The sequence below is a fragment of the Aulonocara stuartgranti genome, assembly GCF_965226115.1.
Source record: "Aulonocara stuartgranti genome assembly, chromosome: 10".
In the NCBI taxonomy this organism is placed as follows: Eukaryota; Metazoa; Chordata; class Actinopteri; order Cichliformes; family Cichlidae; genus Aulonocara; species Aulonocara stuartgranti.
In genome coordinates, this window is record NC_138946.1 from 5,235,600 (window position 1) to 5,253,334 (window position 17,735).

Genomic DNA, 17,735 nt, shown 5'->3' on the forward strand with positions numbered 1-17,735 from the left:
TCAAATCTGAAATCTTTATTACAAACAGCTGACAAAAAAAAAAAAATCAAAAACATGGAATTAAATACTGTGTGGATTATAACATCATGGTGGGATTATTTCAAACAGGAATGCTCTTTGAATCTATAAATACAGCTGAAAATTCAATTCAGAATTAAAAACCAAGCAATCAAATAATCTGCACTCTTTAGTTAGAGCCTGAGGTAGATGTTTAGTGCCTCTTTGTATGTTTGTGTGTGTGTGTGTGTGTGTGTGTGTGTGTGTGTGTGTGTGTGTGTGTACATGTTAAAAGATCTTTGTGAGGACAGAAAATTGGCATGCCACTGTACTTGTGAGGACGAACAGTCACTTATGGAGACAAAATGCCTGTTCACACAAGTTTGAAGGTATTTTTGAGGCTCAAAATGTGGTTAAAGTGTCAGGGTTACTATTAGGTCATGATTAGGTTTAGGCTACGGGTTATAGTATGGTATTCATTTTTGACGGTAAGGCTAGGGAAAGCATTATGCCAATGAGAGTGAGGACCTCTAAAGTCCTCCAAAGTAATCCGATTACTTTTTTAAAGTAACGGGTAAAGTAAGGGATTACTATTGCAAAAAAGTAATGAGATTACTGTTACTTTCCCGTAAGCACGCTGCATTACTGCATTACTAAACTGTCGTGATTTTGTTTGTTAGAGTGTCACATGACAATGATTTACGAGCGACATCCGTGGCAGCAACAGACGTGTGTAGATCAACAATGGATAATATGGAGTGCAGGAGAGAGTTTGACCATGCAGCATTTAAAGCATGGACGTACTTACATTACTTTAAGTTTTATTCCGTAAAAAGTGACAAAAACATTAGCGTCTGCTGTACAGTCTGTGTGGGAAGAAAGCTACTTTCCACAGCAAAAACTTGAACTTCAAATCTGAGCAAGCACCGAGCACGCTGCCACGGGAACGTGAAATTCACAGAGAAACCCCCGGATCCTCCCACTGACGTGACACTGGTCCTCACTAAGATATGAAAACATGTGTGCATGTGTGTGTATGTGCGTGTGTGTGTATGCATGCATTAGCTAGCTGCACTGCTGCTGCCTCTACGTCCTCAGTGGGCTGAAGAACGGGTGCCACAGTGCCTCCTCCAGGGTGATCCGTCTGGACACATCATATTCCAACATGCAGCTGAGCAGATCGAACAACTGCCTCTCCTCCTCGTTCTGCGTCTGCATGTACAGCTGAGAGACAGAAATAATCAGATTTCCTACAGCTACCAGTCCCAGCTCACAGCTGAAGCTGACTGGTTGATGTGAGTGCCGGGTACCTTGAGAGGTCGACAGTGTTTCCTGATGTATTCATCGTCCCAGTTCAGACACTCGCTGTGCACATAATGCTTCTTCCTACACAGATTACATGCACAGTGTTTATATTCAGTTGCAGACAAAAACACTCTGTCAACACACACAACACACTACTTCAAATTACACCTGGAGCTGAGGAGAGCATATTCACAAAAGAGATCATGGATAAGCTCTATATCACCATTTGGAGACCCTTGCTGCTAAATTTCATTTTCCTGCAGATGCACAATCTTTTTAATCAAAGTGTTATTTTATATATTTTTTGTTCTTTGTGCACAGTTCCTTGGACAGTTCTTTAGAAAAATGCTGCATATAAGAGTTGTTTATTGGCACATGCACAGTGTCTGTTTGCACAAATGAAATGCAGCATTTCTGCCATGTTTAATATGATTTCTTTTGGATTTCACTGAAAGTGTCTCTGTCATCATCTGCATCTGTGGGTGCAAATATGCATTCATTTGCAGACTATGGGGAAATTCAGCTGAACTTTGTGCTATATGAAAAGTTACATTCAGAGTATTCACCTCAGTGTTCAGATGTATGTAATGAAGTGCTCTTTCAGTATGCAGTGCAGGCTGAGTGCAGGAGTGCCAGTTAAGGCACTCCTGCACTTAACTGGGACTCAATTAGGGATGCTTTTATGCAGTCTCCATGGGTACGAACGACCTATGAGACCCTGAGAATGGTGCAGAAAACCCTTTGGGAAGGATCTTTGTAGGGGCAATGCATAATTAGACTGCTCTATGAGCCCTTTTGTCTAGTCATGGTTTCATGCCATGTTCTCAAATGTCCTTAGTTATCATTTGTTGCTCTTCTTTATTCGCTCTCCTATTATTAGTTCTGTGTTTTCTCTTGTAAGTTGTAAGTATGACTTTTCAACAACCACAGTCCTCCAGCTTCTTGATTTCATTTGTCTTTGACATCAAAATACAAGAACAATTGATTCACACGTGTGTGTGTGTGTGTGTGTGTGTGTGTGTGTGTGTGTGTGTGTGTGTGTGTGTGTGTGTGTGTGTGTGTGTGTGTGTGTGTAGCTATTTGTGTAGCTACCTGGTCTGTTTGAGCAGATGTGGAGGGACCGGTCCGAGGACTTTCTCCATCATGGCCAGATGTTCTTTACTGTCATGGGTCTGAAACAAAACCAGCAGTTATACTACTGTGTGTGCGTGCACGTGTGTGTGTCTGTGTGCGTGCACGTGTGTGTGTCTGTGTGTGTGTGTGTACCAGGAAGAGTGCGCGTCCTAGGTAAAACTCCATCATGACACAGCCCAGACTCCAAACGTCACATGACTGGTTCCAGCCCAGACCTGAAATGTAGATAACTGAGCTTAATTCTCTGAGTGTTCATGTAGGAGTGTGTGTGCATGTGTCAGTTGTTTGTGTACCAAGTATGACTTCTGGAGCTCGGTAGTAACGCGTTGAAACCAGGGATTCATGGGGTTCGTGGTCAAATGTGGCATTGCCAAAGTCCACAACCTTCACATCAAGACTCCTCAGCCTCTTCTCCTTACACTCCTGACATAAAAATGGACGCATACACACAAACAGGAACACACACACACACTCTCTAGTAAACATCCTTCATCACATAGCAAACCTTAAAATAAAACCATGACGTGATATTGCACTCTTACCAAGTCCTCATTATACTCCAGGTCATAGTCAGAGCGCACAAACAGGATGTTCTCTGGCTTCAGGTCTGTGTGGGTCAGTTTGTTACGGTGCAGAACTGCAAAACACACAAAAATACACAATACAATTGTGCATGAAATCAACAATTTTTTAAACTGAGCAACACAGTGTTCGACTGTCCCTGTAGAAGGCAAAAAAAACCTTTTTTTTTAATGAATCAGTAATTTTGCCTGTTTGTCAGCTACTGTTGATCAAAATAGTGGCAGACAAGCTAACAGGGTTACGCTTTGTTGCACTACATTAGTTTTGATTTCTCTCCTAAAATGATGTAAAAACCCACAAACAATAAAAAAGTCTTTAGAAACTAAGAGATGTTTCAGTCCCAAGATTGCCAACGTAAACAGTCACCTACAACGCCCAGTCTCACAGAAGTAAACACCCGACTCACAGCACACAGCTTTGAAGATCTGGAAGGCCATGCGTCTAATCTGCTCCACGCTGAACGGCAGGAACTCATTCTGTCGGAGAAACTCAAAGATACTGAGGCCGAGCAGCTCGAACACGATGCAGACGTGGCCTTCATGCTCGAACCAGTCCAGCATCCTCACGCAGGCGCTGTCAGAAGACACGTTAAATCACTTTAATAACGCAATCGCTGGAGATTAGAATGAGAAATGAATGCAAACAGCAATAACACAGCTATTCTTTCCTGCAGCCCATCAGTTAAACAAGAAGAAAAAAGATTTAACTGAATGCTGTCAAGGAAAAATGTAACCCCCTGGATTTCATGTAAGCTACACTTACAATCTGTTATCATCATCCAGGCAGTTGATTTCCTCCAGCACAGCGATCTCAGACCTCGCTACTTCACAGAAACACTCAATGTTCCTCACTATCTTCACAGCTACGTGCTCATCTCTGTTGAACAGACACACGACATGCAGAGGTGTATATGAGGTTTAAAGCTGATATGGACCTCTGAATGTTGAAAACAAAAAAAAACATATAATCTCGAAGCACTAGAAATACCCAGCAATTCCAAGGATTTTTCAGCATGCGTGCTTACTTCTCTCTGTCTATACACTTCACTACTTTTCCAAATGCTCCTTCTCCAAGTGCAGAGACAACTTCATCTGGAAAGGACAGACAGATATTTATTTGGATCACCAGTGCAGTCCAGAGCAGAGCACTTTTAAAACACTCTAAAACACACTTCCTGCAGCTTCTGACTTGTCACAAACACATTTGAAAAGTCAACTAGTCGCTTTCCTTTCATTCTTCTTCCACAGCCAGACGATTGTGTGATGCTTCCAAATTATGGCATAAGGTTCAGTTCAAGTTTAATCACAAACCATTTGGTTAATTTTCAGTAATGCATTCCAGCAAATTAAAAAGTGAAAGGTTTAGCATCCTGGACTAAGTGCCTGAGAGTACATTTATTGTACAAAAGAGGAATTGAATTAAATAATAAGCCAGTTCCTCTGTACCAGTGAAAGTAGTCAGGTGATCACGGTAACAGGAAACTATTTCTAGAGTTGCTATTCTGGTGTCAGTTGCCCTTTTAGAAGAAAAAAAGCATAAGGGGAAAGGGGGGGGGGAATGTGATAAGTACATCTTTCTTTCATCACGAGGCCGATGTGATAGGCCAGGTGGCCCTCTTCATCATCCTCACAGCTCTTTCCCCTCTGACCCTCCTCCACTTCATCATCATTGGCGCTGCCAGCGTTGTCATCAGCCTGAGCGTTGGTTGTGTTTCAGTCAGATATATGGATAAGAAGCAAAAGAGAAAAACAGAGTGTCAATTTGAAAAATGTCCATTTTTTCATAGAATTTAATTCCAATAATGGGATAGTTTGAAATCATAAAAGACTCAGTTCTGTCCTTTTTTATATATTAAGATAAAATCATAGAAGTGTTGAGAAGCCATTAGATTATATAAGAAATGTCTAGCAAGCTAAAGTTTTCCAAACAGCAATTTAATTGCCGATGTTCTGGGATGTGTTCCCATTCAAAATAAGACGAAAGTTCAACTACAAAAATATATTTTATATACAGATCCTATTTCATCGACTGAATCACAGTGGATTATTTGGGGTAATCATATTACACAAGACCCTGCTGTTGCCATATTAGATGATGCTCCTAGTTTTGATGGGTTACTCATTCACACCTGTTATTTTTCATCTGAATTAGCAACAAATAATATAATGTAATCCACTGTATATAATGTAATTAATTAACTAATGTTAATGTACTTAACAATAAGGAAAAAAAGCCTCAGGCAAACTTAGGGGGACTGAGCAGAAAGAAGATTATCCAACCAAGTTATGAGTTTCTGAGGTGGTGCGGTGGATGCACTGGTTGAAACTTCCAGTCTTTGTATCCGTTTGTAGATCAGGTTTGGAGTCATCGCCATCTACCAAAGGACAGAGAGAGAAAGACTTCAAAACAGTTCCAGGAAACACAGACAATAATTAACCTGTATGAGGATCACAGTAACAGATATTATTAAAGGCCAAAACCTAAGAGGAAATAACGTTACCTCTCCAGTACTCGGAGTTGTCATCCTTTCTGCCCATTGCAGTGTTATCAACACTCTACCTGACTCAGGCCTCTTCTCCACACTCTGGTAGTGTCTGCAAATGTAAGGAGAACTTATTTTCAAAAAAGGCTTTGTGAAAGCTTTAAAAAGCAAAAAGGACATTTCGCATTTAGCTTCACAGACTAAGGAGTGAATCGCACACTTTAGCATTAAACTTTACACACACGTGTGAGGCAGCGTTATCGTACTAGAATTTAGGAATGACAGGTGCCAAACAAACCGGTACAAACATTATCGATACAAATATAGAAATTCTTTACTGGCACATTATCAGCATTTTAAGCTTAGGATCTTTTACTCTTAGATGAGGCCAGTACAAATTCCCACGAGGCAGTGGGAATGTAATCTTGCACTCATGTAATATATATGTTATTTATGCATATTTATATTCATGATTTTATGAACTGTTTTTATTTATGTAAAATGGCTAACGGCAGCAGTGGAAACTTGAGTGATGTAGCTTTTATTAAAAAACCAAAAATCTCTGGTACTTTGAATAGACTACTTTGTTCGTGAATATAGATTAACATTTATATCACCAAAGTAGCGAACAACATTAAAAATGCTTTCCATGAGTAGAATATAACACAGACAACATGCTTTTCTGTGCTGGTAAACATAAAGTGCTTCTAAAAATAGTCAGGAGCATTATAATTTACTGTTGCTGCACCTGAATGAGAAATTTCACTCTTAAGAGTGAAGTAGAGAAACTCTTCTCTGTTTTTTGGAATAATATAGTTGCTCTCCGTGCTATACCTCATATTCTTAACTTTAAGAACATGAGGTATAGCACACAGTCTCAAGGGTTTTGGTTCTTTATCACTGACCTTTTAGAAAACCCTATATTAGGATGTTCTGTGCAGAAGGTGAAGTTAGGGATGTGTAGGTAGCATGATAGCATAATGGTCCATGGGAGATTGTGACCAGCTGTTTAAACATATAAACTGAAAGACAAATCCTTCATGCTTGTCAAAATATGCAGTTTCTTAGTCAACTAAGAGTAGTAGAAGCCCCAAGCTTATTCAGTCACTCAGAATAAGTGAAACTTCTAATAGTCAAAACTACTGCAGTGTGTTTTTGAACTGCGTCATGAAATAACTGCATTTTGGTTTCGCATATGAGACGTTGAGGAGTTTTGCTCTTGAGGGGCTTTTAGGTGTTCCTTTGCAGGGTTCTCTTCCTCCCTCCTGAGACATAGATCTGTCTCTCTGTGCCCGTCTGGGTCGGCTGTCTCTGATCGACTGTAAATCAGCAGTGAGGATGGCTCACTCTCACTGACAACATGTAGGACCGTTGTCACTCACTTAAGAATATCCAACACTCACTCACCAGCCACTGCCAGGAGCACAGAGTACGCCACTCCTAATTACTGATAGGCAGAATAAGAAACCAATACAGCTGAAGGATAGGGCCCAGTAAAAGTGCAGCCACCAAGACATGATCTATTTAAAACATGCTGGTTTACATAAAGGCAATGCCAGTCATTTGTGCCTGTAGTCATCTGTATAGGGATTGATTATTTTTGGCTAGGCAGTGATTTTATTATTACCCAATTGCTTATTTTCTCTAACAAAACTAATTTAACTCTATTTTTGGACATGAAAAACAAAATCTTCTTCTTAGAAGATCTTCTCTTACTGCTCCAAACAAAATTCACTGCCTAAATTTTAAATCTAGAACAAAGTACAAGGTGTTCCTGATCGGATGTGCTGACAGTGTGGGTCTTGTTTTAGCCATATGCCACATTTTTACAAGCTAGGAAAGGATTTCAAATTATATTGCGCACATTTTGATGTTAAAAAATTTGGACAATAACTTAACCCTGACCGAATATGGTTAACACCTGACTGATGTTAGGAGGTCAACCATGGAGGCCTCAGACTGACAACACCGTTGGGTTATGAGGTGCAAATAACACTTCTTGAAACACAATAACTTCCTAACAAAACACAATGGCAAAATATTTTTTTAAAAGCTTTTTTGTTTTTGAGTTATTATCTTGAAGTGTTCTTGTGCAAATACAAACTGGGGAAAGGAAATGCTGTTTGGATTAAAATCAGGTCAGAGTTATGGTACCTTGTTACTGTAAGTAAAAGGGAAGCTACTTCCTTCAGGAATGATTAAAAGAAACAGCTGTTGACTGGATATAAATCAGGAGGCAGTCAGCAGTCTGAAGATTTAAGATCTCTGCAGAGGGCTGCTTTGTGACATCAGCCTGCTTTCTTCTTTACTTCTAATAACAATTTCATAACCTCAAGAGTCTTTGTCATTTGAAAATTACCATAAAATGCTCTCTGGACAACTGCTGAAACAGCCAAAGTTGCTAAAGTTGACTTTTACTGTGTTCCTTTAAGTTCTATTCCTTTGTACCCTTTTTCTATATTACGTAATAGGATAAATTTCAATCTGGATGGTTGAGATAGGTGAGTGACTGCTTTAATTGGAGGGGATTATTTAGTTCAGTTCAGTTGTAGTTTAACAGGTCATCTGATACAGCTGAAAATACACTTAGATGAAATCTAACAACAGCTCTAACTGTGCTCTGAAAGCTGTCCAGACCACAGAGCTCCAACAATCAGCACTGTGTCTGCTAACACACTGCTGCTGTGTACAGTCCATGCATGCGACACACTAAGAATACTGCAGGACAGAATGAGATTCTGTCTTTTCACACCACAGGTTAAATAAAGCAGCAAAGTGAAATGGCTATGAAAAAAATAAATAAAAATTCTGGTTGGCTGGTTAGCTTATTATTGTGTGTCATATAGAGTATTGCTAAAATGCTGGATGTTTATATTAAATGTGAACTAAGCTTCAAATAATGAAAAAAGCTCAGACTTACATTGGCTCTAAATGCTCCTTCCAGACTGATTATTATTATCATTATCATTATTATTTTTATCATTATTGGCTCTGTAAGCACAGGATACCCACCCCCCTTCAAATCTGTTGTTTACAAAGAGCATCCAATCAGAATGAAGCTGGCTTATCTTAAAGGGGGTAAAAGGATAAACCATTCCAATGCCCATGATGTTTTTTTTTCTGTGCATTTATCCTTTTCACAGTAGTGGACATAGTTCTTATAATTTTCATTTTAAACATTTGGTGCACGGTTCATATTTTTTACTTGCATTGCAGCCTACTGCATATCTCCATCAGTTTATAAACAGAAAATCTTTTATAGATTATTTTTATATTTTAAAAGTTGGTATTTTAAAATTTTTTTGCTTTTTTTTTTCACCCCACGCCCCCATTGGATGTTTGTCACTGAAGCAATAAGAAAAATTCCTCGACTGTACAAACTCATTTAGCTATAAAAGTAACAATTTAAGAAAAAAAATCAAATCGAAATAAAATATAATAATATATATCATATAATAAGAACCATACATTATTGTTTGAAGTCAATAATAAACTACTTTAAAAAGCAACATTTGTAACAATTTGCAAAACAGTTAACTGGTTACAACAGATTTTGCAGTGTTTAGTGATAGTGATCTATCTGCTTACCTGTATTTGGAATTGAAGCTGTGGAGTCTTCTGCTTCTCTTCTATCTGCTTTTTGGGCTCTTGCAGGTCTGTTCAAGCAACTTATCGTCCTCTTCTTTAGCTTCCTTGGGCCACTATTCCACGCCCCACCAAAGCAACACAACCACTTGTTGTCACATGGCATAGCTGCCAAAGAAGGAATGGGAAAAATGGCGTCCGTGGTGCAATAAAATATTATGTCCTTCAGGAAACCAAGCCATGGACATTCCGGTATACTTCAAGGCAGTAAAATCCTCTGCCAGCTGTAATGAAAAAGGACACGGGGGCTGCTCCTGCCTCGACCCTTGGCCTCACCCCGTAAAGGCTCCTCTTTCATCCTTCAGGAGAAAACATAGTGTACTGTGTCTGAAACTGTGGATACAGGATGATGCAGGACATTAGGTGATGTACTCTATGAATGACATGGGGCACACGATCCACCAGCAAATCATACATAACTGTGGTTCCATGTAAGCACAGTGCCACATTAAGGCTTGGATCCACAAAACGTAAGCTATTACTCACTGATACTGTTTTAGAGCAGTATCTTTTATTTTCCGATCTTTAAATTAAATGTTGCAAAGCTAATATAACATAACAAATAATAATAATAATAATAAAGTCTAAATACAGCAAATAACAACAAAACATGTTGAAATGTAAGCATAGAACCAGAGTTATGTTTGATAACTACTACTTCGTGAGGTTAAAGTTTTCTCTTGAACACTTAACTTTTGTTGGTATGTGCTGACAAACCCAGAAACATGAAAACTGGTTATTCATTCTTCTTGGGATGCTTTATGAGTAAAGAGTTTGTTTTTGGTTCATTTGACAAATTATCATAGATGAAGGACTAAAGGGGATGACATGCATCCAAAATCAAAATGTGGAATAATACCACTGGTTTAATACAAAGACCTACTTAGAGTTCCCAGAAAGTCTAGAACTAATGTTATTATATTGTCAATCTCACTGCTAAATTAGTTGCTAACAGGTTTGTTCTGCTGTATCAGATTGAATTTAGTTTACAGCCTACATAGCTCTGCACTAAAGTGTGAGTGTGATATTCAGTCATCTCTGAATCTTAGAATCTCTGGTCTGATTTAAACCTCTCAACCTTTTAAAAACCCAAACCCCGTCACAGTTCTTGCATATGGTGTTGCTCAGAGTTCATTTCTAGGCCCATAGTTGATTCAGAGGGATCATAGAAGGATCACCTTTTTTCACTGCTTCACAGATGACTGTTCATAAATGCGCTAATTTAAATAAATCCTGTAGTGTTGATCATCCTGGGTCAAAAAGAAATTAACAGCGTACATAATCAAATGAAGGAAAAACCAACTGATGCTTAAACATTAGTAGTTAAAATTTATGTTTGGCTGTTAAAATATCTTAAGTTTTACAACTAAATTTTAGAACGACACAAATACTCCTCTAAATATGGTCTAAATGCGGTCTTTTCAATTAGCTGCAAATGTTCAGGGTTTGTGCAATGATGTCAATGCTGGATTTGTCCAGATGAGCTCCATTTTATTACCTCCTGTGATAGAAATGTTGAAATTCCTTTAAAAACGTCAAAAAAAGCTGCAGCTGCTACTTGTACACATCCAGTTTCACTTAAAAGCAGCTTTATTTACATTTAACACAATGTATACATAAATATTGTAGTCCAAAATATATTTAAATCAGTCTTGTTTATTTGATTCACAGTTTAAGATAAGATAAGATTTAATGAAACCTGATAAAAAACGTATTTAATTGGGTAAGAGGACATGAAAGCGCACTGTTGCATCACTTTGATACTGTTTCACGCCCACCACTACTTAGATTTCTTTTCAAAAACATTCAAAGTAAAGATATCCGCACCTTTAACAACTGGCATTCTTCAAATTCTGAGACAAGAACATGACCGGAGGCTCACCTAAAGAGCTTATTGAAAACGATCTCATGGAAAAAGTGAGCGTCAGAAGTCATTCGAGGAACAGATGGAGAGAGGAAAGGAAGGCTTCTTGACATGGAATAAGAGGTTTTACTTGGCACACATGGAAAATCTGAGGCACTGGAAAGCTGCGTTAGTAGCTCGAGTAAACTGAACTTGAGAACAAACGCTAAAACTATTGGCCTTGACTTTTAACTGCATTGTGTGACAGAGTAATCAGTGAATGACAGGATTGCTGTATATATACACTGCAGCTGATGAGTACTCGAATGGGGACAGGTGTGCAGTTCAGAGCCTAAAACGAGCTGAAGGAGCCACGCCCACAGACAGACAGAAGGGGAAACGGAGACTTTTGTCGTGCCAAAGTAGGTATCCCCGACAGAATTTGTTTCCCCTGTGCTGGGAGCACGCAGGAAGTACTGATGTTTTCATTTTGTGAAAAAGTGAAAAATTAGTATCATTACATTACCATTCAGTTAGAGGGTTACAACAGAAAATTATATATTTATTCCCCAGGGGGTATCAGATGGGATTATTTTAATAAACCATAAACATTTTGGCTAATAACTATTTTTATTCTCCTGTAACTTTACTATATAAAGAGCTAAATCCTCCAAAGTTTCAGGAGTAATGCGTCATAATAAGAAGTGTTTGTGAACGAAAAATCAGCAATGTGGGATACTGTTTGTCCGTGATTTACACAGGGGGAACAAATTGTGGCAGGATCAGCCTGATATTATTTGTATCCCACTATAACTTTGTTGTATAAAGAGCTAACATCTCAAAAATGTCAGGAGTAGTTAGTCATTATAAGAAGTGTTTGTAAACTAAAAATCAACAATGTGGGATACTGTTTGTCCGTGATTTGGACAGTCCAGCGTATGCTCACGACGCAACAGGAGTAATGCGTCATAATAAGAAGTGTTTGTGAACGAAAAATCAGCAATGTGGGATACTGTTTGTCCGTGATTTACACAGGGGGAACAAATTGTGGCAGGATCAGCCTGATATTATTTGTATCCCACTATAACTTTGTTGTATAAAGAGCTAACATCTCAAAAATGTCAGGAGTAGTTAGTCATTATAAGAAGTGTTTGTAAACTAAAAATCAACAATGTGGGATACTGTTTGTCCGTGATTTGGACAGTCCAGCGTATGCTCACGACGCAAGGGGAAACAAATTCTGTCGGGGATACCTAGTTTGCCACGACACCGGCAATAAGTCTGACTCGTTCCCGGTGGGTGAATGGCTCCGCCAGGGCTGCCCTTTGTCACCGATTCTGTTCATAATTTTTATGGACAGGATTTCTAGGCGCAGCCAAGTGGCGGAGGGCTTTCACTTCGGTGGCCTCAGAATCTCGTCTCTGCTTTTCACGGATGATGTGGTTCTGTTGGCTTCATCGGGTGAAGGCCTCCAGCTCGCACTGGAACGGTTTGCAGCTGAGTGTGAAGCAGCGGGAATGAGGATTAGCACCTCCAAATCTGAGGCCATGGTTCTCAGCCGGAAAAGGGTGGAGTGCCCACTCCGGGTCGGGGATGAGTTCCTGCCCCAAGTGGAGGAGTTCAAGTATCTCGGGGTCTATGTAGATAACTAGGAAAAGTGAAAACTTCATGGTTCTACTAATGTATAGAGAGGAAGAAATAATTTTAGGACTCTAACAAATACTATAATAATACATATGCTTTATGGTTGCCTCTACTTTAAACTTTAAATGGTTTCAGGAAAACTTATACTAACCCTAGTTTAAGCCTCAGACCTTCCTGGTTGACGCTAACAAAAGCTAATGTTAGCCTCTTATTTGGGCTGCTAAAGTAAAGGCTTTTAGCTAGCTGACCAGCATAGATTAATTTGGCGATTAACAGACTAGAGTGGTAATATTATTGAAAGTTTATTTTCACCTCAGCACATTTATCATTATGTCCATTCTGTAGCACATAGAAATGTTTAATTAATATTTGCAAATAGACACATTTTCCTTGTGACTGTATCTTTACTCCAAGATTTGTTGAAAATGTAATTTATGTAACGCTGAGCAGCATTTCAAGTATGTTGAATATTTTTGTACTTGTGCTAATGTGATTGTGCTAATATGATTAAATAATAATAATTATAACTAAATAAATAAATAATAACTATATCTTGATTGAAGTATAATATAAGCACAGTGCTGGTGTGCAGGGGTGTTATATGCCTTGTGGGGGATGCTGTCATATTATAAACTGTAATGTCTGTATCAAGCTTTTAGGCTAATATATGCAGAGATATATGTGTCTTTCTTAAAAATTCAAGTCCTTAGAGATTATTTGAGAAGTGGATCAACACCTATCACTAATTGAACCACTCTAAAACCTGCAGTGGAAAAATGTTCCTTATTTAGTCTGTGAACACACACTTTGGTTTTCCAGGTCAGAGAAATGGCCAAGAAAATCTGGTGATGATCGAGCTGGTCTCAGGAAATGAAGAAAAAGCCTGATCACCTTCTCTACAAATACAAGGTGAGTTTAATGTTGTGGTTGTTTAGTTTTTCAAGGTATGTATCTTAATTTATTTATAAACTGCTTATGTTGCAACAGCATGTTATTTGTATGCAACTCTACGTGTATTATAATCCTTTGTATTTTTATTCATTTTTTAGCTTAAACATAAACAACAGCAACAAAAAACAACTTTTTAAAATGTCTTTTTGTTTCTCTTTTTTTCCTCTGAATAAGTTCCTGTATGAACTGAACAACTCAGAAAATCTAAGAAAAAGCTTATTTGTGTATTTTATTTAAAGCTCAGATGGAACTTGATGGACTAAGATGCAGGCTGCATTCAGGACTTTCTCACACTGGCATATGAAGTCGTACCAAGAGAAAGTGTGCACACACAACGTGTCACTTTGTGCTTGCTCTTCCTCTACCCTCTGGTGTCACTTTGTAATCACTTGTCTTATTATGGTCTTATTTGTTGCAGTTTAGGGTCTGTGCACATAAGCAGAGGTTTTTGCTTGGGAAGTAACTGTGACCTCGTTTTCAGAGGCTTCTCTAACATTTAGTGGTTGTGCAAATATGTACTTTTTCCTCTACTTAAAGTTAAACAGCTAAGACAATTTGAAAACAAACAAAAAACAAAAAAAGGTATGCATTGAGGATTTTGAACTATGCTGTTTAAGTGTTGTCACTGCTGAGGATTTGTGGACACAGATGATCTTTTTTCACTTAGCCGCTGTTTACAGTTTGTCTTCATCCGGACAAGCGCTTATTATTGTACTTTGCCCCTCACTGTCTTTCATCTGTGTTCGGAGTCTGCATGCAGAACATGCACAAGCATGCATATAGTTTTTTGCATTTTTTCTTGCACCTAGAGTCAAGTTCTGGGGCTGTCTCTGTCTCTTTTGGGACCACTTTTTTTTTTCTCTTAGTGAAGGGGATGTCCTGGCAAAACGTCAGTTCTACACCTGCCGACTGCGAGCACATTGATGATGTTCTCAACAAAATTACAAATCGTTTCTGTGGTGGCTTAATCTGCGTGACCTGATAGAAACTGCTGCCACTGCTCCTGTGTAACACTGCAATTCGTCTAGGAATAGCCTCATATCATTTGCTGTGACTTCACTCCTGACATTTTCAGGATTACTCTTAGATGTTTTATTTCCCATTGTGTTTTAATCTGTATTTGTTTCCTGATCATTTACTCTCTCTTTGTTAAAGATAGTGTTTGAAAATCCGATCATTGATATAGGTGTTCCACTGTAAACTTTAAACTTCTTTAAATAGACTCTGGTGTGGCGTCAACAGTCAACAAATCTTGACTCAAAGTTTGTTATATTGTAAGGTAAAGACCCCACAGAGTTGATCCAGGACAAATGTTCACAAAAATTCACTTTGTTGATGAAGTAAATGCAATTCAGTAATCAAAAGTGAGTGGCTATAACTGACTACATGTGTATACTGTATCATGAGTGGACAGACATGGATGAAAACCACACCATAACTGTTTGGCTGAGGCAAAATAACCACAAGGCAGTGATTCTAACTTAAAGGTACTCTGGATATTATTAAATGTAAACATATCGTTAAATATTACATTTTTTGTTTGTCAGGTGTTCTGTTTGAATAAAACACTTTGGAGCCACTTGAATGAATGTATATAAACACGTTTACATTTGGGCAAACTGATTTCAAGGAAATAAAAATGCTCAAATTTGAAAGTTTGTGAGTCATTTAATGACAAGTTGGGTGCTGTCATTATATTTTAGTATAGTTTTTGAGTTGAGGAGAGTGAAGAATAGTTAACATTAATTGTACCAATGTTATTGTGTACTAAGCACAGATTAATGTAAAAGGTTTTAATTTACAAAATTTTGCGCAAGTGGTGTATTAGGTTGTAATTGTATAGAAATATAGGATATAAAGAAGTACATTTAATGAGTTACAGTGAAAAGAAGTGCCTGAGAATGGTATATAAACAGAACTTTCAATTTTTCTATTAAAGGAAAATATCAGTTAGTGATACAGAAAATTTAGTTTTCTGTTTGTTTTAGCTGAAGGAAATGTCCATAAATAGTACAGAGAGTATACTGTAAATCTACAGAATTTTCCGTTTTATCATTTATGGAAAAGTCTGTCAACTGCCACAAAAAAACAAAATAAAATTTTTTCTACTGAACTCTTTATTACAGTGTATAATTTATCAGTTTCTGTTTTTTCCTTCATCCTAAAGACTTGTCGTTCATTCAGGTGTGCAGACATTTTTAACCTGATATTTTAGTCACCTGAATCTGACATTTCTTTTATATTTAGAACTTAGTTTGAGTTCCAAAATCCTATTTTATCTTAAAATTTGGACTTTTTCATTGTATATTCTTCTCTTTTTAGCCAATAATCAGGCTTTAAACTTTATTGAAGTTTTTTTTAGGAATATCCTTTACAGAACAACAAGTTCTGAAATGTCAATTCAATTCTTTAAAACATAAAGTCCTCAGTAGATAATTTAACATATTTCCTGAATAACATGAACAGTTTTCATTTACAATTTAACAACAGAACCAGTATATAAATAGTCTGTGTGCTATATTGTATTGTTCTTTATAGTATCAACCCACTGGACAGTTTATGTGATTGATATGTGTGTGTGATTAGAGGTTGCTGGACTAAGGAGATCAATTCTTTTTTCTTTTTTTTCAGAAAAAGAAGACAACGAGCTCCTGGTTAGCAATATTTCCACGCATGTGATTCATTACAGACATGCAGTCATAGTGAGGACGTGACACATTTAATTTAGTGCAGAGCACAGACACACTCTCTCTCTCTCACACACACACACACACACACACACACACACACACACACACCACTTTCTAATGAAGAGTGTCCTTTTCACTGCCAGATGTATTGACAGACAGATGTGAAAGCTCTCAGCTGTGATTAGAATATAGTCAATCAGTCACACAAACCAGCAGAGTTACAGTACGGCACGAGCAGACAGACACGGATACAACTGTGTGTCGCAAACTGGGAATTTTGTGTTTGTTATTGTGTTTTTTTATTTTTCTTACTTAAGGCTGCTTGTTGTCTCAGAAAAAGTGAGGAAGTGATTCAACAGGGCTAAAAAGCTTTAGGCGTGATGGCTGTTGGAGATTGTTTGGCTTTCAAACAGGTAGTGCTCGACTGCGTTATCTGGCAGCATCTGAACATGTTAACATTATGGTTGCTTTTAGGTTGGGGACATAAATCTTATTAGACTGCATCTAGAACCATTTACAGATCAATTTTATAATGCCATTAACCTTTGTATACTGTTCATATTTGTTCATGAATCTAGTTCAGGTGAGTTGTGACCCAGGCCAATCATAATAAGTCATTTTGAATCATAGATTGATTTAGAATGTAGAAATAGCTCGTCTGACATCAGTAAACAATTGTTAAAGTCTAATTAATGTTTCCAAGAGCATCGAGAGCGTGTTTTTTAGGATTTACAACTCTTATTTTCAGTGATAAATGTGTATTTTCACACATCATTTTACCTAAAACATGAAAAACTAACTGCCATAATGACTTTAAAGTAGTTTTTTAAAAGCGAAAAGGGAAGAACTTTCTGGAACTGTTCTGTTTTATTATATAACCACCACAATCATTAGACACTGTCTTCACTGCTGTATTATAAAGACAGTCCTCGTAAGTACAATCTAGAATTATCAATATTAGTTTGCTTTTTGCAAACTAGTCTGTACATTTAATGCGGTGTTCGGAAACCTTGCATGTGTGGGACTTGCACATCTGTTTCCCACACTCACTGAAATGGCAGCACATTAGTGGATCTAAAATCCATCTGAACTTAGGCCTGGAACAGCCCCAGGGGAAAGTAAAGATTTTATTCACATTTTGGATACTTTTAGGAAAAATCATCAAATTTCAGGATAAAAGAATGACACTTAAGGTATTTTTAGTGCTGTCAAATGTTATAACAGGTCAAAGTTTGCCTGAAAATTATGAATAAAATAATAAAATAAAATAAACTGGTCCACCTACACATCACTACAGCATCATTTCAACAGGAGCCCCTGGCCCTACAGCTGAGACACTCTCATACAGATTCTGTGTAACATTAGATCTGTCCAAATGTTGGATGGTTTACATTCGGTCATTCATATGACCACAAGAGGGCCCCTTTATACCTGTGGCTGTTCAGCCCCCTTCAAAATTGAC

At 37.9% G+C, this 17,735-nt stretch overlaps 1 protein-coding gene and 1 pseudogene across 2 annotated transcripts in view; one reads left to right on the top strand and one right to left on the bottom strand.

Moving 5' to 3' along the window:
* Positions 1–17,735, bottom strand: part of LOC309716234 (dual specificity protein kinase CLK4-like) — a 24,959-nt gene continuing 7,224 nt past the window's right edge. The window contains exons 2-14 of the mRNA XM_082549913.1: positions 9,089–9,444; positions 5,519–5,612; positions 5,298–5,392; positions 4,589–4,712; positions 4,043–4,109; positions 3,781–3,894; positions 3,425–3,591; positions 2,979–3,073; positions 2,730–2,859; positions 2,569–2,651; positions 2,395–2,474; positions 1,308–1,383; positions 1–1,221 (exon numbers count right to left, since the gene is read on the bottom strand). Of these exons, the coding sequence (XP_082406039.1) occupies positions 1,084–1,221; positions 1,308–1,383; positions 2,395–2,474; positions 2,569–2,651; positions 2,730–2,859; positions 2,979–3,073; positions 3,425–3,591; positions 3,781–3,894; positions 4,043–4,109; positions 4,589–4,712; positions 5,298–5,392; positions 5,519–5,555 (1,206 nt within the window). The 5' untranslated portion in view covers positions 5,556–5,612; positions 9,089–9,444 and the 3' untranslated portion in view covers positions 1–1,083. The remainder of the gene's footprint in view (positions 1,222–1,307; positions 1,384–2,394; positions 2,475–2,568; positions 2,652–2,729; positions 2,860–2,978; positions 3,074–3,424; positions 3,592–3,780; positions 3,895–4,042; positions 4,110–4,588; positions 4,713–5,297; positions 5,393–5,518; positions 5,613–9,088; positions 9,445–17,735) is intronic.
* The window catches only part of LOC309716231 (rho GTPase-activating protein 24-like), a 17,996-nt pseudogene continuing 12,214 nt past the window's right edge, over positions 11,954–17,735 (top strand). Inside the window, exons 1-3 of the transcript XR_014280695.1 lie at positions 11,954–13,090; positions 13,452–13,541; positions 16,215–16,237. The product of XR_014280695.1 is annotated as a rho GTPase-activating protein 24-like (transcript). The remainder of the gene's footprint in view (positions 13,091–13,451; positions 13,542–16,214; positions 16,238–17,735) is intronic.